Source organism: Vulpes lagopus, chromosome 9 (genome assembly GCF_018345385.1).
Source record: "Vulpes lagopus strain Blue_001 chromosome 9, ASM1834538v1, whole genome shotgun sequence".
NCBI classification, from domain to species: domain Eukaryota; kingdom Metazoa; phylum Chordata; class Mammalia; order Carnivora; family Canidae; genus Vulpes; species Vulpes lagopus.
Genome location: NC_054832.1, coordinates 15,212,217 through 15,237,824, shown reverse-complemented (window position 1 = coordinate 15,237,824; position 25,608 = coordinate 15,212,217). Strand labels below are relative to the sequence as shown.

General features: G+C 40.5%; 1 protein-coding gene across 1 annotated transcript; it reads left to right on the top strand.

Moving 5' to 3' along the window:
* Nucleotides 1-1,720: 1,720 nt before the first annotated feature.
* SQLE (squalene epoxidase) lies at nt 1,721-25,421 on the top strand. Its single transcript, XM_041769721.1, has 11 exons — nt 1,721-2,011; nt 5,783-6,032; nt 12,129-12,309; nt 13,289-13,385; nt 14,870-14,983; nt 15,068-15,239; nt 17,502-17,597; nt 21,517-21,659; nt 22,083-22,179; nt 24,039-24,126; nt 24,906-25,421. Exons 1-11 carry the CDS (start codon nt 1,721-1,723, stop codon nt 25,096-25,098), a joined length of 1,722 nt encoding a protein of 573 aa, XP_041625655.1. The 3' UTR covers nt 25,099-25,421.
* The last annotated feature ends 187 nt before the right edge of the window (nt 25,422-25,608 follow it).

Here is a 25,608-nt window from a genome sequence, read left to right as displayed (position 1 = left end):
TACCACACTTTTTTTTTTTTTAAGATTTCATTTATTTATTCACGAAAGACACAGAGGAGAGAGAGAGGCAGAGACACAGGCAGAGGGAGATGCAGGCTCCATGCAGCCCCGGGCCGCGGGCCGAGCCGGGTCCGAATCCGAACCAGGGGCGGCCGGCGCGGCTCTCAGCCCCGGGAATCCGAGGGGGCCCCCGGGCTCCTAACACGGGCCGCCTCTCGTTTTTGCTCCCCTCGAAGGCGCGTCCTGGGCACGGATCCGGGAGGGAGGCGCTGCCCGGGGCGCCTCCGGTCCGAGCCGCGCGGCTGGAAGCCTCCGAGCATCCCCGGGCGGAGCACCGAGCGCTGCGGATTCCGGCCGAGGGCGCCAGGGGCTGGCGGCGTGATGCGTATCTTGGGGCGCGGGCGGACCCCGCAGGCCCTCTCCTCGCACGCGGCTGCCCAACTCGTGCTTGCAGAGTCCGGCCCGACGCGTCACGTCTCCGCTGCCTCTGCCCGCACGGGGCCCGCGGCGCGGGGCAGGGCGGCTGCGTGCGATCCCGCTCCCGGACCCCGCGCCGCAAACGCCCGCGGGTGGACGGCGCCGCCTCCGCCTTAGGCGGCGGCTCCCGGGGGCGGCTCCGGGGGGCGAGGCGGCCGGGCCCGGGGCCGGGGCCGGGGCCGGGGCCGGGGCAACCCACCGAGGGACCCAGGCCGCGGGCGCCACCGCCCCCCACGCCCCACGCCCCACGCCCCATGCCCCCACCCCACACCACGCAACATCGCCCTAGCGCCTCACCCGGCGACGCCGCGCGGGCCGCGCCGCCCGCCATTGGCCGGACGCGACATAGCGCCATCTCGGCCTACCGCGCGGCGCGCGCCCTGATTGGTCGGCGGCGGCGGTGGGCGGGGCGGGTGGCCGGCGCCCCGCCCCCTGGTCCTCGCCTGGGCGGAGCCCCGCGGCCGTCCGGTGGCGCGGCGGGCTGAGGGCGGGCGGCGGTTACTCTGGTTACCGCCCAAGCGCCGCGCGGGGAGGGCAGCGGCCGCCGGCGAGGGATGCTGGCGAGGAGGCCGTCCGGAGCCGCCGCCGCCGCCGCCCGCTGAGCCAGCTCCCTGGACGCCGCCGTTGCCCCGCGGGGAGACGGAGGCGCGGAGCGGGAGGCGCGGGGGCCGTGAGCCGGGGCGTCTGCGGGGCGGGGGCGGGCGCGGGCGCGGGCGCGGGCGCGCCGGCGAGTCGGAGGCCGCCCAGCCTCGGCGCGGGGCGGTGTCTCTCCGCGCTCCCCCCCCACCGCCAGGCCGCGCCCAGACTGGTCTCCCCTGCGCATCCGCCGGCGGAGGGGCACCTGCTGCAGGTGAGCGCGGACAGCGTGCGGCCCGGCGAGCGCACGTCGCCCGCGGAGACGCCGGCGGTAGGTGACCCGGGGACGCCCGCCGCCAGGAGATCCATGGATTGCCGGCAGCACGGGGCTCTGGTCGGGGGCCGTGGGGGCAGGCGGCTTTTCAGCACAGCCTAGTAAGCCCGGACGACCCTGCCCCCTTGACCTGCTCTTACAGCAGCCCGCGGCGATTTCGTCGATTCCGCGGGTCTGAGTTGTTGCCCTGCGACGGTGCTTGCTGGACCCCGGCCGCTTCCTCCTCCTGCTTTCGGTGACACGTTCTGGGGAGCACCTCGGATCGCCAAAACCCTCCAAAGCAAAGGGAGGATCTCGGCTTTGACCCCGGGGCACCGGCGGAGGCTCTGAGCCATGTGGACCTTCTTGGGCATTGCCACGTTCACGTACTTTTACAAGAAATGCGGAGACTTCGTGTCTTTCGCCAACAAGGAGCTGCTGCTGTGCGTGCTGGTGTTCCTGTCCCTGGGCCTGGTGCTCTCCTACCGCTGCCGCTACCGGAGCGGGGCCCTCCTGGGGCGCCGGCGGAGCGGCTCCCAGTTCGCGCTCTTCTCGGACATTCTGTCGGCCTTGCCTTTCATTGGCTTCTTCTGGGCCAAGTCACCCCCGGGATCAGAGAATAAAGAGCAGCCTGCGTCTAGGAGGGTAGGTGGGATTTTAAGAGGGCAAACGAGCTGAGCGTGTTCTTTTAAAATTAGGATTGGGGATCGATCGCTCAGATGTGAATTTTCCTCTTCTCTACAGGCCAAAAGGCGACAATTTAGATACTCTGCTAGGAATTCCCATTTAATTGTGATGTTTTTTTGTTTGTTTGTTTCTGTTTCTGTAAGCTCTTGACTCTTCTGGGCTACGTCCTTGCCACCGGTAGGAGTGAAGGAAAAGCTTCATTTCAGTTAGTGTTTGGTTGAGCCAGTGCTAAGTGGAATTGATTTGGTTATGAAAGGGGAAGTGTTAGAATTTCATTTTGGAGGCGGACGGAACCACTTTCTGCCATTGGGGAAAAAAAATGTTTTACTTAAATCCTTGGGTAAGGATCGTATGTGTACCTGGGGAGAAAGAAAGCGGCTGCAGGTTAAGCCCGCTGCTTATAGATGACAGCTAGCTATGGCGAGGAACAGAGCAATTCGAAAGGCTACTGGAGTAAAAAGCAGTTCATTTTATTGAAGTCGTGGGCAAAAATCCCCTCCTCTCCTGATGCCAGTGGGGCATTGAGGAAATCTATGTAGCAATGCCCTGAATCATGTCGATAATTGAGTAAGGTCCACAGTTTGGTCATGTTCCTAATTCTGAGGCTAATCTTTAATCACATGTGAAATTATGCCTCCGGAAAGACAGCAGAGGAGGACAATAGTAGGTGAGAGGGAGAAGAGGTCTGGCTTCAAAGCCAGCATATTTAGGGCCTGTTCGCCTTTTCTCAAGAGCACCAGAAGATTTTAAGCAGGGGAGTAACATTACCTGATTTTAACTTTTTATTTATTTATTTATTTATTTATTTATTTATTTATTTATTTTTAATTTTTACTTTTTTCTTTAAAGATTTTTATTTTTATTTATTTTATTCACAGAGACACACACACAGAGAGAAACAGAGACACAGGCAGAGGGAGAAGCGGGCTCCATGCAGGGAGCCCGACGTGGGACTCAATTCTGGGTCTCCAGGATTATACCCCAGGCTGAAGGCGGCGCTAAACTGCTGCGCCACTGTGGCTGCCCTAATTTTTACTTTTTTAAATTATTTATTTGAGAGAGAGAGAGAGAGAAAACACAAGCGGGGGGAAGGGTAGAGGCAGAGGGAGAGGGAGAAGCAGGCCCCCCACCTTGAGCAGGAAGCCTGATGTGGGTCTTGATCCCAGGACCCTGGGATCATGACCTGAACTGAAGGCAGACGTTTAATCAACCCAAGCCCCCTGATTTTAACTATTTTATATTATTTTTAAAAGAAGTAATTAATTTATGAGAGACCCAGAGAGAGGTAGAGACATAGGCAGAAGGAGCGGCTGGCTTCCCACAGGGAGCATGACCAGAACTCTGTCCCAAGACCCCAGGATCATGACCTGAGCCAAAGGCAGGCGTTCAACCGCTGAGCCACCCAGTCTCCCCTGATTTTAACTTTTTACTTGGGGTGGTAGTGATTTGGAGTTTGGGTGAGTGGCCTAAGAAAGTAGTTTACTCCTGGAAGGTTCTAGACCTGCATTATTTTACTGTATCCACAGTACAGATTAGCAAGGCCTATAGAAGGGAGGACTTGATCGAGAAGTTTTGCTCCACCAACTTCTGGCTGTAAGACCTCTGGCAAGACCTTCGTTTCTATAAGAATCAGTTACCTCTTCTATTAGATGAGGATGGCACCAGTCTTGCTGTTAGTTGAGGAATTAATTTAATGTGGTCTGTAACTGACAGATAAATAGTAGCTATTATTTGTCTAAAGGTAATGTAGACCTTTAAAGCAATCTTTTGACTAGTGCTTTGAGCAATACTGAGTATGGCTTGGAGCAGTGGCAAAGTAGGGAGAGGGAATCTTTAATCTCAGTTTGGAATCTTTAGTGTTGTCTCAAGTACCTAGGACACCAAACACTAGTATAGGTGGCTGGAATGTGATTACATCATGTGATGTTGAGACATTTTTGGGAAGGGAAAATTCGATTGCCAGCAATCAATGTTTGGTTCCATTTTGTAAATGCCTCAGACTTTCTGCTTACTCCTAAATACCAGGGAGGTGATAGACTGCATTGAGCACTGAGTTCCTATTAGTGCCTCTCCTGACCATTCTCTGGATGACTCAACTAACTCAGGTGCCCCTTTCAGGATTGTGTGTGTGTGTGTAACAGGGAAAACTTAGGAAGAAGAACTAATAATAAGTGGCTAAGATGACAAAAAGGGCTTATCTTGCTCCCAGAACAGTATTTTAAGTATAGTCAGTTATTCTGGCCATCAAGAAATACTTATGGGAAGTCTTCTCTTGGTAAAGGACAAAAAGATCATTTCTCTAAGAGAAATTATAAAAAATGGAATGGACAAGCCCCCAGTCCCCATAGAGTAAAGGAAGACCAAAGTCCATATAGAGTTAAAGAAAGATTAGAATCACAGAGAATCAAAGTTCTAAAAGATTTTAGGTTTTATTTCCTTCCTTTTTGCCTGAGGTCTTTTATTAAAGTCCCTTCAAGATGGCATTTGGGCCTATCTTAATCATTATAGCGGTATGTGTGTGGAGAGACCCCAAGGAAGATTGTTCCTTGAAATTCTGTATCTGAAATGTCTTTATATTTGTCAATCCACATACCAAGAACAAATACTTATTTCAAACCTGAATTACTCATGTTAAAAAACCCAACAAGCAATGTTATTCTCAGTGGACATAGATCTCTCAAAACAGGACTTTTTCATCTTCTTATGAATAAAGTTAAAGTTTTCATTGTCAGCCCAACTCGTGATAGGTTTGATGTTTATTCCTAAATGAACCAACTGTCTGAGTAGGCTTTCTTAGAGTGTCAAAATGGCGCAAATTAAATATGTTCTTATATGGGTTGTTTTGTTGTTGTTTTTTTTTAAAGATTTTATTTATTTATTTATTAGAATACACAGAGAGGAGAGAGAGAGAGAGAGGCAGAGACACAGGCAGAGGGAGAAGCAGGCTCCATGCAGGGAGCCTGACGTGGGACTTGATTCTGGGTCTCCAGGATTACGCCCTGGGCTGAAGGCGGCGCTGAAGCGCTGAGCCACCCGGGCTGCCCATGTTCTTATATGTTAAAGACTTAAATGTGAACAGGTCCAATCCTAAGGGACAGAATGAGTTATTTTGTCCTTTCAGAATTTTCTTGAGTTAAATAATTCTCAATTAATAGATTAATAGTATTTGACAGTCTTTTTGTTACATAAAAGTGATTTTAGGGTAAGATAGGTTTTTCAGATGAAAATCCAGAAGGAGAAAATAAAAATAAATATGGAAACATGTAAAAGGTGCTGAATAGTTTGCAACATGAAGTTGAAATAGAAGCTGTGTGTGATCTGCATCTGGTAGGTGTCTGGTATGTATTTGAAGACTTGAGTAATTAATGATAGAATTTTCCCTGTAATAAGTCTTTGGAGCCCCTTGTAAACATTATTTATATTTAGCCTGGTATGGTCTGTCTAACAGCATTTTCTAAATATATGTGGAAAATACATTTAATTTTATTGGGATATTATACATCGTAAATTTATTTTTAATTATACATTTTAAATGTTATTTAACTGAATATTTTGATATGCTTGGTTTTTATATATGATCTGGATTTAAAAACAGCAGTGCATTTGGTTTGATAGTGTTTGGGATGTAGCTTTTGCCTAAGATAGGTAAGTCCAGAGTGTCTATATAGTAGTACCATGATTTAAGGATAGCAAATGTGGATATATAATTAACATTTTTTTTTTAAACAGCACAAAAAAGGAACCAATATTTCAGAAACAACCTTAATAGGAGCAGCTGCCTCTTCAATACCTTCTCAAAATGACCCAGAAGTTATCATTGTGGGATCTGGTGTACTTGGCTCTGCTTTGGCAGCCGTGCTTTCCAGAGATGGAAGAAAAGTGACAGTGATTGAGAGAGATTTAAAAGAGCCCGACCGGATAGTTGGAGAATTTCTGCAGCCAGGTGGTTACCATGTCCTTGAAGACCTGGGTCTTGAAGGTAGGTTCATACTAATTTTGAGGAGTTATGTAGTATAAGTAAGCACTCTTCACTTTAGACTATCCTATAACTGGTAACAAGAGAATTCCAATTTATTTACATTTCTAAAAGTTACTGTTTACCAACAAATCTGCATGGAAATGAGAGCAAAGGAGAAAATAAGCATTTAGTGTTATGAGGAGATACAATGAAGTGGCTACAAGATAGAAATGGTCAAAATTAAGATTGGAAAACTAGAATGAGGTCATGAAATTTAGTGAAAGGTGAAGTACATATTATTGGTGAAGTACATATTATGTCTCTCGTATAGAATCTTTTATTTAAGTATCATCTGTTAAACCAATGATTTTTAAGCACAGACTATTCATTTAGGGAATACTTACTCACTGTCTACTGGAGTTTGTGAGTTGTGTGAGTTGCTGGACTTGGTACCGAGGATATACTGGTGAACAAGACTGATTCATTGGTCGCTCTTAAGGACCAGAGTGCAAAATATGCCTGGGTTCTGAACTCAGGAAGAGCTTGCTTGGCTCATGTGGTAGGGAGGATGGTATAGGAAGTATGAGCCTTGATTCTGGAACTAGATTACCTGAGTTTGAATACCCACCCAGGCACTTAAAGAGCTGTATAACCTTGGCTAGGTTATTCATCCTACTGTCTACCAGTTTCTTCATCTGTAAAATGGGCATTTCACGTGAGTCCTGGCCTCATAGATTATTATGAGGATGAAACGAATTCATATACAGAAAGCATTCAGAACAGCGTCTGGTATATAGTGGGCACTATGTAAATGTCTGCTGTTTTATACAAGGAGCTGAAAAGGAGAGCAGTCTAGCTAGGAAGTGTTAGGTGATGAGGAAAGGAGAATGGCTTGAGGTTAAAGTTGGAGAGAGGTGGGCAGTAGCACATCATGGAGGGCTTTGCAGTCAGTGGAGCAGGTGTGTGACATGACCTGGCTTATGCCTGTATAAAATGGCTTCAGACCTTTGACATCTACTCAAAATAACAGACACATTTTACGTCCTGACCCAGCACATACAGACATATGTAAATTTGACAGAAATTCGTTTCATTTTACTTTTTAAATACTTGTCACAATTCTACCCAAGTACATGATTCACAAGTTGAAATTCATTTCATAATTTACCATTGACTCACACCCTGTAGTTTTAAAAGTCATGTGGACCTAGGGTGGTGGATAGACTCTTGAGATTGTGGCAGTGGGGTAGCAGGAATCAATGCAGAGTCCATTACGAACTCATTGCTAAGTCCAAGTGATAGATGATGGTGGTTTGGGCTGGTGTGGTGGCAGAGGATATAAAGAGAAGTGGACAGATTGATGTTCAAATTAAGAGACAGAAATGGCGTGACTTACTAAGGGATTGGTGGGAGATACGAGGGAGAAGGCAGTATTTTTTTTTCTTTTTTGGGATGGGAGAAGGCAGTATTAAAAATCATTCCGAGGTTTTGTTTGAACAGCTGGTAGATGGTCGTATCGTTTGGTGATAAGAAGATCCAGAGAGGAATGGGCATTGTGGATAGTTTGTGGGACATGTTGAGATATCCAAGTGGAGAAGTTAAGTTGCATATATGAATCTTGATTGCAGAGGAGTGGTTTGGACTGGCTGGAATTAGACATTTCAGAGGCGTCAGCCTATTTGTTGAAGTTAAAAGCCACAACAATGATGGAGAGAACCCATAGGGAGAAAAGAGAAGACAGAGTAAACCAAGTCCTGGGAAACTGATATTTAAAGATCAAGCAGGTGCCATTTAATCCAAGAGAGAATGTTTCTAGTAGGAGGGAATGAGTATATGTCAAGAAAGGGAAGGACAGCTCTGCTGTGGTTTGCTAATGAAGCTCAGGTTAGATGAACATAGAAGAATGATTTGGCAATTTGGAGGTTGCTTGTGACAGTGACAAGATGTTTTAGCAGAGTTACGGGGATAAAACCCAGAGGGAAATGACTGGAGTTAAAAACATTTGAGATCAGAAAAACACTCTTGAGTGTTTAGGAAATAGGGCGGTAATGAGACGTAGGTGTGAGGATAAAGAAGGTGTATTTTGGGAGCGCCTGGGTGGCTCAGTTGGTTAATTGATTGCTGTGACTCTTGATTTCGGCTCAGGTCATGATCTCAGGGTTGTGCAGACACAAATTCTTTGAGGAGTGGGGAGGAGGATAGTGTTGACTGTAGCAGTATGAGTGAAGGGGAGAAGAGGTAAAGAATGGTCAGATCACGGGGGTGCTGAATCCATGGGATTTTATAGCCCGCTATATGGTTTTGGCTTATGTTCAAAGGGAAGCCATTGGAGAATATTAAGAAGAGGAGTTATTCCATTTCACATTTTAGAAGTGTGATTAAAAATATTATTTAGAAATAATTATGTTACTCTATAGAAAAAAGAGTAGGTCATAAAGTGGTAAAGACAAGCAGAGGGACATGTCAAGAGGCTATTGCAGAATCAGAGTTGATGGCTAGAACACGATCATAGGAGTAGAGAGGTGGGAAGCGGTTATGTTCTGGAAACACCTTCCGAAGGAAGAGTCATTTGGACTTGCTGATGAATCAGGTGTTAGGTATGAGAGAAAGAGGAGTCATGGTATTTACACAAGACTAGACATTACCAGGCCACGTCCAGACCTGATCCCTGTTGTACTCTGATGTGTAGAGATGAGTGTGGTGAGTGGGACTCAGAAAGCTGGGACCGAGGAAGAGCAGTCAGTGAGGAGGAAAAGCAAAAGCACACAGGGCTGAGGACCGAAGTGGAGAGAGTATTTTATGAAGAAAGGAAGTTCCATCTCTGTCCTTTTAGGTTTCTTAACCACCACCTTACATGAGAGGTTCACTTGAGACAGATGGGGCAATACCCCGAGACAAGATTTTGTTACTCTTAGAGTTGAACATCAGGCAACCGGAAATGCTCTCCAACTAATGACCATACATAGAATCATTTAGAGATCTGATTTCAAGGGACATCACCAAGGTTGTGGTAACAAGCCTTAGTAGATTTTTATATGTAGTTTATGCAAGAGTAAGGAGAGCCTCTAAAGTTTTTTAGCCAGTCCACATACCATGAATACCCTTCATAGCAAAAATAAGAGTCCTTATTAACATTCATTTTTACTATTAATTTCCCCCGAAGTATGATGAGATGTGGATAATAGAAACACTTGGAATAGTTACTTTTTGGAGTATGGATTTTTAATATAATATAGACCACTCCTTCCTGAGTATGAGTTTTTATTTTTAAATTTTTAAAAATATTTTATTTATTTAGGGAGTATAGGAGCAAGGGGGAAGGGAGAGAGAGAATCCCAAGTAGACCACGCTAAGTGTGAAACCTGATGCGGGGCTTGATCTCAGGGCCCTGAGATCATACTTGAGCTGAAATCAAGAGTTGGGTGCTTAACTGACGGGGCTACCCAGGTGCCCCCTGAATATAAGTTTATTTTATTTTTTTGAATATAAGTTTTTAATAATTGATTGCCCTATGGCTTAAGCTTAATATCTAGAATTCTTAAAATTAACACATTATAAATTAAATGCTATATTTTAGATTGAGTCATAATATCTAGTAGTTTGACTTTAAAGTTGCTTTCCATTTTTAGCAGAGGCAGTTTTTTGTTTTTTTGTTGTTGTTTTGTTTTTTCTTTAACTTGCCTCCTTACAGCGACTAATTCTGCATTTTTTTTAAATGTAGGAAGAGTGTTTTCCATGTCATTTTTTTTTTTTTTAAGATTTTATTTATTCATGAGAGACAGAGAGAGAGAGAGGGAGAGAGGCAAAGACACAGGCAGAGGGAGAAGCAGGCTCCATGCAGGGAGCCTGACATGGGACTCGATCCTGGGAATCCAGGATCATGCCCTGGGCCAAAGGCAGGTGCGAAACCACTGAGCCACCCAGGGATCCCCTTTCCATGTCATTTTATCTGATATGTTGACCAGTCTGATGTCATAAGTGTGGAGCTTTATGATTAATAGATAGTGAAAGCTGTAAGTTATGTCACTGGCTTCAAAGTTACTAACATCTAGTATTCATGAAGCATGAATTTCATTGAAATGTAGGATACTGTCTTCTTGTCTGCTTAAGAAAGTATTCAGTCTGCTGTATTTGATTTTATCAATGAGGTTGAGATAGGGACAGATGTAAAGAAATCTTAAATTAGACCTTTTTTTTTTTTTTTTAAAAAAAAGATTTTATTTATTTATTCATGAGAATACACACACACGCACAGAGAGAGAGAAAGAGAGAGAGAGAGAGGCAGAGACACAGGCAGAGGGAGAAGCAGGGTCCATCCAGGGAAACTGATGTGGGACTCGATCCCGGGTCTCCAGGATCACCCCCTGGGCTGAAGGTGGTACTAAACCGCTGAGCCACCCAGGCTGCCCGTAGACCTTCTTTATATACTTATCTTAAGATAGTTAATTAACCCAAGGGAAAATTTTGCTGTGCCACTACTATATGTTTTATATTTTCTGATGTGTTCTAAAATTGGCCAGTTTAAACATCTCAAGTACTTCTGTAATATAGTTATGGGTTAAGAAAAACTCAGCAGCTGGACAAAGAATTATAGAAATACCAGATGGGCTTCAAATATCTAGGTTGGAAAAGATTGGCAATTTCCTGAGATCCAAATTAAATATACTGCCAATTGGCAGCTTTTAGGATATCTGTGTACTTTTCCCCGACTGAATTTTAACTGTAATAATTTAAGAACCATAATAAAAAACTAGTTTTGTTTCTGGGTCAGATGTATGACAGTATTCATCCAGGTTGTCCCTGGCTGGATTTTAAGTGCAATTAAAAAACATATCAGAAAACTAATTTATTTTGATCTTAGCCTAGATGTGTGACAGAACTGTTTATGAAGATTTTCTTTCATCTATTTCTTTCATTCTTCTAATGTACTTCATCTTGATATATTAACAACTATGATTTTAGGCCTATGTATAGTATCTTCTCAGTTGATATTTCATAATGTACTCTTTCTAACTTAGATTAATATTTAAGTTGTTTTCAGTTTTTTTTTTAAAGATTCTATTCATTTATTCATGAGAGACACACACACAGAGAGAGAGAGAGAGAGAGAGAGGCAGAGACATAGGCAGAGGGAGAAGCAGGGAGCCCGACGTGGGACTCAATCCCAGGTCTCCAGGATCACCCCCTGGGTAGCGCCAAACTGCTGAGCCACCTGGGCTGCTCTTTTCAATTATTCTTTTTTTTTTTTTTTTTTTTCAATTATTCTTAATTAGAGATAACACTATACTGAACTTACTCTTTCATATAACTTTAAAAATTATTAAAAATTACAAATTACATCTTTAGGATGAGCAGTAGATGAATTTACAAGACTAAGATTATTACATCAAAGGATGCGAACTTCTTGGTTTTTGATAATTATTGCTACAGTTACTTTCTTAAAATGTTTTTAGTTTATAGTATGACCAGTAAAATCTGAATTTATCAGTTTTATTATAGTATCACCGGCAATTTTGATAGATTCAGTATCTTACTATTTTAATTTATTTCATTGATTTTTTTAAATTAGGTTTTGAACATTTTTCCTGCTATGTTCAATATTTCCGTGTTGCTTTATATGAATCACCCATAAACTTTCACTTGTTATTACTAGGGTTTTAATACTTTTCCTATGGAATTTAATGAATAAATTTTATATATAAATATTAACCTTTTTGGAGTATTACAGATTTGCTAAGAAGGTGTCTTCTAGACACATTAAGAATTCTGAAATAGGGGCACCTGGGTGGCTCAGCGGTTTAGCGCTGCCTTCGGCCCAGAGCGTGGTCTCAGAGTCCTGGGATCAGTTCCTGAATTGGGCTCCCTGCGTGGAGCCTGCTTCTCCCTCTTCCTGTGTCTCTGCCTCTCTCTCTCTCTTTTTGTTTCTCATGAATAAATAAAATCTAAAAAAAAAAAAAAAGATTTCAGAAATAGCATTATTAATGTGCAGTTGTCGAAATGGTTTCATTGCATTGTGAAGACAGAGACTCATTTTTGATGGCTGCATGTCCTCTGGTGCCTCATCCAACCCTGGGCATGTCAACAAAATTGACTTTTTTGAACTGAACTGTTTTGCAGATGCAGTGGAAGATATTGATGCCCAGGTGGTAGATGGCTACATAATCCATGATCAGGAAAGCAAATCAGAGGTTCAGATTCCTTACCCGGTGTCGGAAAACAGTCAGGTGCGGAGCGGAAGAGCTTTCCATCATGGAAGATTCATCATGGGTCTCCGGAAAGCAGCTATGGCGGAGCCCAAGTAAGACTACTTGGATATATAATGTTAGACGCATTTAAACGTGGCCCTTGCACAAATACGGTCTTGTCAATTGTCATTGATATTTGGGTATGGGCTGGAGCGTAGGTGTACTAAACAGTAAGTTAGAAGAACGTTAGATCTTCAGTGCCTTTGTCAAGAATATCATATAGAGGATTTCTGTTTGAAGGACACAGAACTATTGAGATTTTTCCTTTGGCTAAATACATTGTGCAGTTTTGTTTTTATGTTGTGGGATTTTGGAGGATGCAGTTTTAACTGAGGTCTAAGTCCTTTGTCTGCCTGTTTTGGGAGTTGGGGTTTGTGCTTATGGTATTTCCTGTTAAAAGAACAGAGGACTTCTTTCCTCTTAATTATTAACTTCTATTTGCCCCTAGTATTTAGGCAGGGGAGACTGCCTCAATTAGTGGCAGTCTAATTGCCTCAATTGAGGAAGTTTAACACATGAGAACCCTCATGTCATTGACAAAGGCTTAAGTGTTGAGAAAGCAAGTGAAGAAGTAAGTGGACTTACCTTGGGACTGAGCTTTCTACGTTCATGGTAGAAACATGGGAAAATACACAAAAATAGAAGATTGTAAAAATTACCCATGATTCTTCTGACTAGAAGTAACTACTCTGAATAATTTGGTGGATAAACTCCCCAAATCAGTATTTTCCCATTTGTGTATAAATTTGTGTGGTGCCTAAAGTTTTTCTGCATGTATTTTTTTAAATTAATTGAGGTAAAAATCTCATGTTACTTTAAAAAAATCATTACGTTAGTATATATATGTATTCAATTTCAAGAAGTTAGGAAATAAAAACCACACTTACTTCATTCCAGACCTATATGTACATATCTGTACACGTGTGTGTGGTTTATGTGGGTAAACTGGAGATAAGGAATAAGGAATTTATTATTCCCTTTTTAAATTGTTCAAGTGTGCTACTGCATGTTTTATTTCTGTTTATCTTTTAGTACAAAGTTCATTGAAGGCATCGTGCTACAATTATTGGAAGAAGATGATGCTGTGATGGGAGTTCAGTACAAGGATAAAGAAACCGGGGACGTCAAGGTGAGAAATAGCAAATGTTAGCTCTTCCTAAGAGATGTTTTTCCTTCTTTGTCTCCTACTCCTTTGAAAAGTAGGCCCACCAATTTATTTATCTGATAGCCTGAGTTCTCTCTAAGTGAGCCATCTGCAGCAGAGTGGATTTCAGATGGCAACACGTTGCAGACATGCACCACTAGATCAGCAGTATTTTTTTTTTTTAAAGATTTTTTTTTTTAAATTTTTATTTATTTATGATAGTCACAGAGAGAGAGACAGAGAGGCAGAGACACAGGCAGAGGGAGAAGCAGGCTCCATGCACCGGGAGCCCGACGTGGGACTTGATCCCAGGTCTCCAGGATCGCGCCCTGGGCCAAAGGCAGGCGCTAAACCGCTGCGCCACCCAGGGATCCCCAGCAGTATTTTTTAAAAATATTTTACTTATTTATTCATGAGAGACACACAGAGAGGGAGGCAGAGATATAGGCAGAGGGAGAAGCAGGCTCCCTGTGGGGAGCCTGATGCTGAACTCAATCCCAGGACTCTGGGATCATGACCTGAGCCAAAGGCAGATGCTCAACCACTGAGCCACCAAGGTGCCCCTAGATCAGCAGTGTTAAAGATTGAAAGGAGAAATATACACTTGCAGAGAAGCAGAGGGGACCTGGAAGGGGAAAAAAGGAAGGGTTCAACATGAATGAAATGATTAGGATAAAATAAATAATTGTTTTAATCTGAAAGGAGGAAGTAAGAATCCCCGCAGAAATAGAGTAAAATAGTTGCTAGTACATGCTCACGTTGGTTTAGTAAGAGTAGAGAAAGTAAAAGGCTAATCTGTTGGTTCTCCTGGGCTGATCCCTACGGTCACCACCTAGAAACTCTGATGGGGGTGACTGCAAGGTAATATGGACGCGTATATCCATTCATACAAAATTTCTTTTAAACCCTAGCCACTGAGTGAAAACACCATATAAAGTTAGAAGATTCTAGGATAAACAGTGGAGTCGTCCTTGGACTTTGTGATGAGATTCAGTGTTCTATGGTCCACACTTGCTTTGTAGTTGTTCATCATTAATCCCAGATGGTTGGATGATAGTGCTTCCAAAACAGACAGTCCATCTCTAGAGAATGGTCTTTCATTAACCTGAGGCCAGTAGCAGCTTCTTCTTTAGCGTTATCTTCTGTAATGTCCAGTAAAATATGTAAATATTTTCCAAGAATGCACTGTTTATTTATTTATTTATTTATTTTATTTTTAAAGATTTTATTTATTTATTCATGAGAGAGAGAGAGAGAGATAGAGACACAGGCAGAGGGAGAAGCAGGCTCCATGGAGGAAGCCTGATGCGAGACTCGATCCCAGGACTCCAGGATCACGCCCTGGGCCGAAGGCAGGTGATAAACCACTGAGCCACCCAGGGATCCCCAAGAATGCACATTTTAAAAGAATGGTCCTTTTACTGTTTATTTCTGGCTGTTTAGCTGAGTGTTGTTTATCTTTGTTGTAGGAACTCCATGCTCCATTGACTGTTGTTGCAGACGGACTTTTTTCCAAGTTCAGGAAAAACCTGATCTCCAATAAAGTTTCTGTTTCGTCTCATTTTGTTGGCTTTCTCATGAAGGTACTAGAGGAATGTAATGGTAGAAAAATGACAGCAACTTGAAATTTGAAAATTACTAAAATATTTTATTTCATTTTTTTCTAGAATGCACCACAGTTTAAAGCAAATCATGCTGAACTTATTTTGACTAATCCGAGTCCAGTTCTCATCTATCAGATTTCATCTAATGAAACTCGAGTACTTGTTGACATCCGAGGAGAAATGCCCAGGAACTTAAGAGAATACATGGCTGAAAAAATTTACCCACAATTACCTGGTAAGAAATAGGATTTCATGCACACTGTAATCTGCAGTCTGAAAGCAAACATCACAAAAGGCTGTCCATCTCCAGTTCTCACAAAAGCTGGGTCTAAACTAGGTCAGAGAGAAGAAAGGCAGGTAAAAAGTGCACCCCATCGGTCAGGTGCTCTGGAGCTGAGCTGTTTAACTACCACATACAGAAATCTCCAAATTAAAAGAAAATAGTTTCTTTCTTTTTTTAGTTTTTAAATTGTGACTCAGAACAAAACTCAATTATATTTACAGGAATATGGAAATATTCGGTACTCAACAAGGTAGAATTCACAATGTTTTGCAACGAATCTAAAAAAGTTACTAGACAAACACTATTTTTGATGAGGAGAAAAATCAATTAATAAAACCAATCTGGAATGGCATTGATGCCAGAATTAGTAGAGAAGGACATTAAAACAGATATTGTAATTGTATTCCATATTTCTAAAAAGTTAGGGACGGAGAAGATATTAAAAATACCATATCACACCACTTTTTAAAAAAGATTCAAATTGAGCTTTTAGAACAGTGCTTAAGTTGAGAAATGTATCAGTGGGATCAATGACAGATTAGACATTGAATAAGAAGAGATCCATGGGTTTAAAGGCATACCAATAGAAATGATGCAAAATGAAGCAAAGTAAAGAGTTTTGTTTTGTTAAGAAAATAGTTTCAATAGAATTTTTTATATTAATTTAAATCATTGTTTTCAGAATAATTATTAGTGTTGGGAAAGATGGCACTTTTTTAAGGTAGTCTGGATAGTGGAAGGTCTGTGAATCCTTGAACTGTCTCTCCTACTTCATTACTTTTGCGCTTCCTTTTTGGAGAAACTGTAGCTACCATTGATTGAATATCTACTGTAAGGAACCTTCCAAACATAATTTCATTTATCTACACAGTCACCCTCTGAGGTAGGGTTTATCATTATCCCAGTTTTATTGATGAGCAAACTAGGAGTCAGGAAGACCCTCTAAGGATAAACTCTTAGCCAGTGGTGGAGTCAAGGTCGAGGCCAGGCATGTCGGGCACCGTGAGCGATCTTCAAGATCAGTTTTAGTTTGGAATTGAATACAGAAAGTCTTCGTGAGTGAAGAGCCTGTGGGGCTCCATCTCATGACCCTGAAATCACAACCTGAGCCAAAACCAAGAAGAGTTGGATGCTTAACTGATTGAGCCACCCAGATGCCCCAAACTTAGATTTTTAATAATGACATTTTCAACATTCAGATCATTTGCACTTAAGCCATTTTTAAAGCTTTCAGTGGAAAAATGACTTATTCACATTTAAGAAAAAAGATAATATGATATTTTTAGCGTTTTTTTCTTTTGTTGTAGATTGCTTTTCCTAATCTAGAGGTTTAGAATAGACTGCTCTGAGATCATGGTGGGAAACCATTTATAGGTTTATATTAATCTTTTTAGGTTATTGAAATTCTCCTTGTAGGAATGGAATAATTTCAGCTTAGTAGGCATTCTGTTCCTGTATTCCCAGATTACATTGGGAACTGTATATAAAAAGACATTTCTTTTTCTTTCTTTCTTTTTTTTTTTTTTTAAGATTTATTTATTCATGAGAGACACAGAGATAGAGGCAGAGAAGGATGCTCCTCATAGGGAGCCCAATATGGGACTCGATCCCAGATCCCGGGATCAGGCCCTGAGCCAAAGGCAGACGCTCAACCGCTTAGCCATCCAGGGGTCCCACATTTTGTTTTCTATACGACTTAGAAGCAAAGAACTTTAAAACTAGGGAGTATCTCAGAGATGAACTCTTCCCAGCATTTCATATTATAGATGAAGAAACTGAATCTCAGAAAGGTAGAGCTCTCTACAACTTACATTTTTTCTGCCATACGTATCCACCTGCTGTTTGTGGACTGCTCGTATATTTCATCTATTATTCCCAGAATATGGTGTTGAAGGTAAATTGTTAAATATGATCTCATCTCCTCTGGATTTGCTTCACTCTTCTTAGCTTTTTTGTTCATCCAGCTGTCTGTGTATCTATTTACATTAAATTTTTCTTAGATTCCTTAGCATGAATAACTAGGTTCTTAATGAACAATTGTAGTAATAAAATAATTAGTTCTTGATTTATCACAAGGCATATGTAATATATATAGGACATATATTATTATATGTAACATATAATAGAAGGTATTTTATACTTGATAAGAACATGTGACAATTAGAAATTGAAAGTTTATAAACCATTTATTTGGTGGGGTGGGATTTATTGCAGATCACCTCAAAGAACCGTTCCTGGAAGCCATTCAGAATTCTCGTTTGAGATCTATGCCAGCAAGCTTTCTTCCTTCTTCACCAGTGAACAAACGAGGTATTATTTTATTGGGGTGATTTTGTAAAGGGTGTCCTACGTATTCAACTTTAATATTCCAAATGTAACATGTGATAGAATGTATGCTACTGGGAATCATATGTGGGACAGAGAATTGGTTACTGTGTATGAACACATTACTAACACCAAAATTAGTTTTATGATGTCTTTGTTATTTAATATTGACTGTGTATGTCATTAGACTTGTTATTGGGACTACAACAGTTAAGTGTAGTCCTAAATATATGGAAGGCAATTTTCCTTTTTTTTTTTTCAAAAGATTTTATTTATTTGAGAGAGAACACAAGCGGGGAGGAGGGGCAAAGGGAGAGGGAGAAGTAGACTCCCCGCTGAGCAGGGAGCCCGATACTGGGCTGCATCCCAGGACCCTGAGATCATGACCTGAGCAAAAGGCGGATGCTTAAGTGGCTGAGCCACCCAGGTGCCCCTAGAGAAGGCAATTTTCTAGTTGAGGGGTATAAACTGGTAATTTCAGAACAGTGTTGATAAATGTAGTAAAAGCCCACTCATGGTACCACGAGATTCACTGCGAAGGACAGTATACACGGCAGGGAGGGGAGCTTGTGAACTATGGGGGTAACTGGGGAAGACATGTGTCAGGAAATAAAACTGGAGTTGGGACATGAGGGATTAGTGGGAGTTCATTAGGTGGAGTGAAATGAGGGACTTCTAGGTAGAAAGAATAATATCTGCAAAGGCCAGGACAGCTGAGAGATGGCGGCGTTTTCAGAGAAGTCCAGTAGTTTCCCTAAGGCTGGAGCACAGGATAGGTGTCAGAGGGGTAGTAGAAAGGTAACGTATTTATTTAAAGCTTAGTTTTAATCTTGTAAGCAGTGGAAAGTCATTGAAAAGTTTTTTTTTTTTTTAATATGATGGCTTTATTGAGATGTAATTCACAAATCATATAGCTCACCCATTAGTTTTTATTTTTATTTATTTATTTATTAAAAGATTTTATTTATTTATTCATGAGAGACACAGAAAGAGAGGCAGAGGGAGAGGGAGAAGCAGGCTCCATGCAGGGAGCCCGATGTGGGACTTGATCCTGGGTCTCCAAGATCACACCCTGAGCTGAAGACAGATGGCTCAACCTCTGTGCCACCCAGGGATCCCATAGTTTTTAGTATATTCATAGATACATGCAACCATCACCACAGTCAATTTTAGAACCTTTATATCACCCCAGAAAGAAACCATGTACCCGTCAGCAATCACCGCTCATTTTCTCCCAACTCCTAGCCCCACGCATCCACTAATTTGCTTTTTGTATGTATAGATTTGCCTATCCTGGACATTTCCTATGAATGCAATCAGGGGATCCTTTGTAATTGGCTTCTTTGAGGTTCATCTATGTTGTAGAATGTCCTTCATTTGTTTTTGTGACCAAGTAGTATTCCATGTGTGGAAATACTACATTTTAACTATCTTAATTCATCAATTAATAGATATTTGGTTTGTTTCCACTTTTTGTTATTATGAACAATGCTGCTGTGGACATCTGTGTATGAGTTTTTGTGTGGACTTAATACTCACTTTTTGGGGGGTATAACTGTTTAACTCTTTGAAGAACTGTCAAACCAATTTCCAAAGGGGCTGCCCCATTTTACCTTCTCATTAACAATGTATGAGGGTTCCAATTTCTCCACATCCTCACCAACTTTATTTATTTATTTATTTATTTATTTATTTATTTCAACATTTGTTATGTGTCTTTTTGCCCATACCCATTCTAGTAGGTGTAAAGTGACATTTCATTGTGATTTTGATTTGTATTTCTCTGATGGATAATAATGCTGAAAATATATTCATGGGCATATTGGACATTTGTATTTCTTCTTTGGAGAAATGTCCATTTAGATTGTACATTTTTTAATTGGTCAAATTAAAAAAAAATTATTGTTGAGTTCTAAGAGTTCTTTATATATTCTAGATATAAACCCCTTATCAGATAAATGATCTGCAAAAACTTCTCTCATTCCATGGGATTGTCTTTTCACTTCCTTGAAGATGTCCGCTAAAGTTTTTAATTTTCATGAAGTCCAGTTTATCTGGGTTTTTTGGGTTTTTTTTTTTGTCAGTTCTGCTTTTGATGTCTTTGCCCAATCCAATATCACAAAAATTTACTCCTATATTTCCTTCTAAGAGCTTTATAGTTTTAGCTATTGCATTAAGGTATTTGATCCATTTTGAGTCATATTTTGTGTATGATGTGAAGAAGGGGATCAACTTCATTTGTATATGGATATCCAGTTGTCCCAGTACCATTTGTTGAAATGACAGTTCTTTCCCCATTGAAGTGTATTGGAATTCTTGTCAAATTAATTTCTGTACATGTAGTAAGAAAATATATTTTTTTCAACAATATTGTGTAGTTTCAGAGTATTTTATATCCCTTTTGTTAAACTTACTTCCAAATATCTTATTCCTTTTCATGCTATTATAAATAGACTTTTCTTAATTTCATTGTAAGAATCTTTATTGCTAATATATAGAAGTACAGTTGATTTTTGTATATTTATCTTGTATCGTGAAACCTTGGTGACCTCATTTATTAGTTTCTAATAGATCATTGAAAAGTTTTAAATAAGATAGTGGCATGACTAGATTTTTATTTTAGATATCTTACTCTGATATGTTGTGGAAGATGGTTTGGAGGACAGGTCAGGCTAAAACTTATATTAAGGCTATGAATTGTTCCATGAAATGGTGATATAAGGTTCAAACTCAGGTTGTGGCAATGGAAATGGAAGGAATGGAATTATGTGCTCTATAGGATGTGGGATGCATGCAACTTGGTAACTCATTGGCTATTGTAGTAAGGGAGAGTGAGGCCTCTTGATGGGTTTCAGGTTTCAGGGTTAGGTAATTTTGCCAGCTATTTGCTAATATTGGAAATATAGGAAAAGGAATGTAAGTTTAGGGAAGTGTGTAGGAAGAGGTGAGGTGTTCACTTTTGGACATGTTGGGTATGAAGTGCCGGTAAGGCATTGCGTAGATATGTGTAAATACCACCGGAAATGTGGGTGTGGAACTACAAAGAGAGGTCTGAATGGGAGCTGTCGGTATACTGTGGTTCCTGCACATAAGCAGATTGAATTTGCTATGGAAAAACATGTGTAATAAACTACTAATCATATAAATAAATGAACACAGAGCAGAATAAAGAAGCCAATGCCAAATTGATACAACATGCCAACAACAATTGGTGGGATTAGAAATGTTCTGTGGAGAAGGAGGAAAAAAAGCTGTTTGTAGTTTGTGTTTTTTAAATGAAGATATTAGAGTAATACATAAAAAATTTGAATTAATATTTAGAAGCTTCCTTTTTACAGTATTTATGTATTTTATAATTAGTTACAAATATAGGATATTGGGACATTGCAGAAAATTATCCATAATTTTGCCACCTTAACGTTATTATTATGGTTCTCTATTTCCCTTTCTGATTAAATTAAATAAATGCTTTGCTGAAATGTCCCTGTAAGTGTTGGGTCATTAACCACGCTGATAGTGGCCTGGGAATCTTAGGCAGCAAATATTGCTGACCTCTTCATTTTTTCTCTTGTGGGAGACTTGCTTTTTATGCGCCCAATTTTTTTTTTTCGTGAAAGAGGCCTTATAAATATTTTGGCATTGTTTGATTTAAACTTAGATTCACATGTGACTTTCATGAGGGCAGGGACCCTGTTCTTGTTCTTACTGATCCCCAGTATCTGGGACATAGTCATTAATAAATATTAATTTAATTTTTGTCTCAACAGATTGTCGTCATGATTTGCTCCCTTGTATTTTCACATTATTTTCTAGTTCACATTCATAATGTGTATAAATTTACAGAATCTTTTTGTCTTAAGGGATGCATCTGATGTCATAATTTAAATTCTCTCTTTCATTACAGGTGTTCTTCTTTTGGGAGATGCTTATAATATGAGGCATCCTCTTACTGGAGGAGGAATGACTGTTGTTTTTAAAGATCTAAAACTATGGAGAAAATTGCTAAAGAGTATCCCTGACCTTTATGACGATGCCGCTGTTTTCCAGGTAAGATATTAAATTATTCTTTGTCAAAAATGTCTCAATGGATCTCTTTCTGAATCTAAGAGGAATGGGGACTTCTCGGGGGAGATCTGTACTTAGGAACCTGGTTCTTAGGCAGTCTTGTTCAGGTGTAAAGAACCCGTGGACCTGTGCAACCCATGAATCTTACAGAATTTCTAAATTTCTGTTTGAATATCATGTAACGTTGGGTTGCATGGACTGCTTTGCTTATAATGATAGTATATTTAGCTTCAGAGTCATGGAACTCATTGCTCTGGAGATGTTTTGTGTGTATATGTGAATGATAAATATAAGGCATAATTGTTTATAGATGGTGCTCAGGATAAACATCAGTTTGAGGGGATTATAAACATTAATTTATGCTTTCCCCCCAACCATGTAATAAGTGATCTTATTCCTTTTTAGGCCAAAAAATCATTCTATTGGGAGAGAAAAACATCTCATTCCTTTGTTGTGAATATCCTTGCTCAGGCTCTTTATGAATTATTTTCTGCCAAGGATGGTAAGTATATATATATATATATATATATATATATATATATATATATATTTTTTTTTTTAGTATAGATATATTTTTTTTAATTTTTATTTATTTATGATAGTCACAGAGAGAGAGAGGCGCAGAGACACAGGCAGAGGGAGAAGCAGGCTCCATGCACCAGGAGTCCAACGTGGGATTCGATCCCGGGTCTCCAGGATTGCGCCCTGGGCCAAAGGCAGGCGCCAAACCGCTGCACTACCCAGGGATCCCAGTATAGATATTTTTTAATGAAAACTACCAAACTGCTGATTTTAAGACCAGGAAGGGAACTTAATTATAAACAAGTTAGTAATTAGGCCAGAAATAGAAATGTTTCCTGAGTCTGCTAACTCCCAAGTGGTGGCCCTTTATAACTCCCTCCTTGAGCGAGACTTTTAGCCTCTAATCATCATATATCCACCACTTTGTGTGGAAGCATTAGAAAACTTCCTAGCACTTCTTCAATGATGTATCTTTATTAATTCCTCTGGTGCAAATCAGCTCATGCATATCCACAAATGCACAAAGTTGTGATGGAGGATCTTTCTGGCCATGAATTAAAATGTAATATAGTTGTTAATCTTTCTCTTCCTGAACACTAGTTTCAATTTCTGTTCAAAGTAGTATTTTATAAAATGAGTATGAGCTGCAGAACAGGTTTAGATTTTATCTCCTATTAAAATACACAAGTAGGGATCCCTCGGTGGCGCAGCAGTTTAGCGCCTGCCTTTGGCCCAGGGCGCGATCCTGGAGACCTGGGATCGAATCCCACGTCAGGCTCCTGGTACATGGAGCCTGCTTCTCCCTCTGCCTATGTCTCTGCCTCTCTCTCTCTCTCTCTCTGTGTGACTATCATAAATAAATAAAAATTAAAAAAAAATACACAAGTAGCAGAATGCATCTACCTTTTACTCACCTGAAATGTTCCCATGCTTTTGTTTTTGTTTCCATAATGTAAAGTGGTGATGGTCAGTCTGTATATTAAGGAAAATATGACTTAGCAAAAGCAGTATTAGAAATGGAGGAAGAGGCCATCCTGCCACCTCCCAACCCCAGCAATGTAGAGAGATTAATGAGACTGGACGTTTAGGTTTTCGGGAATAAATCTAACTCCAGTCCTATTATTTCAGATATTTATAACAAAGCTACTTCTGTGAACTGGCCAGGGTCCTAGTGGTCTATGCTTTGGTGGCTTCAGTACAAAAGATAATATAGTACAAATACCTTCTGTATGCATTATTCTTGCTAAAAGAAAAAAACCCCACTCATTGTGATTTGCCAGTCAAACCTCTTTTGCTAATTGCCATGGGTGGGTGGGTAAATAAAAAGACAAGAACCAAGTTTTGAGTTTTTCTAAGTCCTTCTTTTTAAGCTTTTCTTAAACTCTTGATTTTCTTATGTTTCAAATTTCAATCTGCCAACGTACAACTTAAAGAATGTTATGAAAGACTAGAGGAAGTTTATTGGAGTAAGTTTACCTATTACATCCTTTTAAAAATCTGTTCTAAAGAAAAATCTAGGTATACCTGAAAAGAACATTTATTCCAACTAAAAAAATTGTTAGGTGATAATACTATGTTGTGAGGGTTTAATGAGTCACTCTGAAAACCCATACAGATCTAAGGCATTGTTAATGTTCACAGCTCTTCTTTTTACTTGATAATTTACTGCTCAGAGATGTAGGCTGGATATCTTAGAGACTGGGAATTTGGTTTCTAGAATTGTGTTCTTATGACAAAAAGAATTCACAAAATGTTTGCATCACTTAATGAATTTACAACAGTCAAGAAAATAACTTTTAAACAATTTTTTAAACAACTTTCTTCCAAATTTTATTTTAGATTCCCTACATCAACTAAGAAAAGCCTGTTTTCTTTATTTCAAACTTGGTGGTGAATGTGTTGCTGGTCCTGTTGGGCTGCTTTCTGTGTAAGTTGCTTTAATGACACAGAGGAACCAGATCTGATTTTCTTTGGAATGCTCTGTTTATAATTTACTGCAAGTCTTTCCTCCCTTCTACGTTTTGTCACTTTTCTATCCATTAGAATCCTAATCAGAAGGTAGCTCAGAGAAATGAAAAGCACAACATTTAGCCCTGTGTTTTACTTCTGGGAGAACAGGTCCTGATTAAAATAGGAGCTGTTTTTTTGCTGGTGGGTTTAACCACATGATCTGATCGGTGGGGGCCATGGATTGTCAAGGAATTTGTATTTAAAATTTACTTCAATTAGGGTGCAGGGACTTGTGAAACTCACTCGTGGTTTTGACAGTGCAGACATTTGTAGAATTATTCTTGAAAAGTCTGCGCAGTAAATTTCTCCAAGTCAGGTCTGTTCATAATTACCTATAATCTGAATGTCAATTCTGTTACATTTTGAAAAACCTAAGACTCCCACAGATTAGGCCATCCAGGTCCTTCTGACCAAGATGTCAAGATTAGTGAAAGAATACAGCTCCACACGTGCAGTTTATGTTGACCAGGCTAAGAAGAGTTCTAAGGGCTTTTTTGTTGTCTAAGAACATTTACTTGTCCCTGCTATCAGAATCAGAGCACAGGTAACACAAGCTTCCAGAGTCCTTCCTCTAGAATGTAGAATTACGTGTTTAGCTTTATAGATGGGACATAATTAGAACCTTTCTATGAGTACATTTTAATTGCTGAGTCTTACTAATACATGTTTTTTTTTTTTTTTTTTTTTTTTTTACAGCCTGTCTCCTAACCCTCTCATTTTAATTGGACACTTCTTTGCTGTGGCCCTCTATGCCACATATTTCTGCTTTAAATCGGAACCTTGGATTACAAAACCCCGAGCCATTTTCAGTAGTGGTGCTGTATTGTACAAAGCATGTTCTGTAATCTTTCCTCTGATTTACTCAGAAATTAAGTACCTGGTCAATTAAGCTTACAGGGGAACCATTTGCAAATGAATATTTGGAACTCGCCAAGTCCTAAGACACTTTTTGGAAGAGGATGTACATAGCATAGAACTATCCCACTTCTAAAGTGGAAACTCTCGGACCAAGATTGGGGTTAATTTGTTTTTGAAGTTTTTTGTATATAAACATGTAAATACATACTTTGCAATTTAAAATGAAGGGTAAAATAGACACTTAAATGATTGTTATCCTAGATTAGTGCTAACACTGAGGAATTGCAGTTTTTCTTTTGAATTTAGTAGCTGGGAGGAGTCATTGTGGGACATGCAAATAAAGTGAAGAATGAACTCTCATGTCTTTTTGTCTTTTGTGGACTTGATGAAAGTTTCATGATCCTGGGAAGGAAAACCAAAGCAGAGGGTGGAAAATGCGGAGGGAAGCCTGTTCTGTGAAATAATGTGTTGGGGAAGTTGCCTTAAAATCTCTGGACTTTATTTTCCTCATGTATCCACCGAGGCAACTTGATAAAATTCT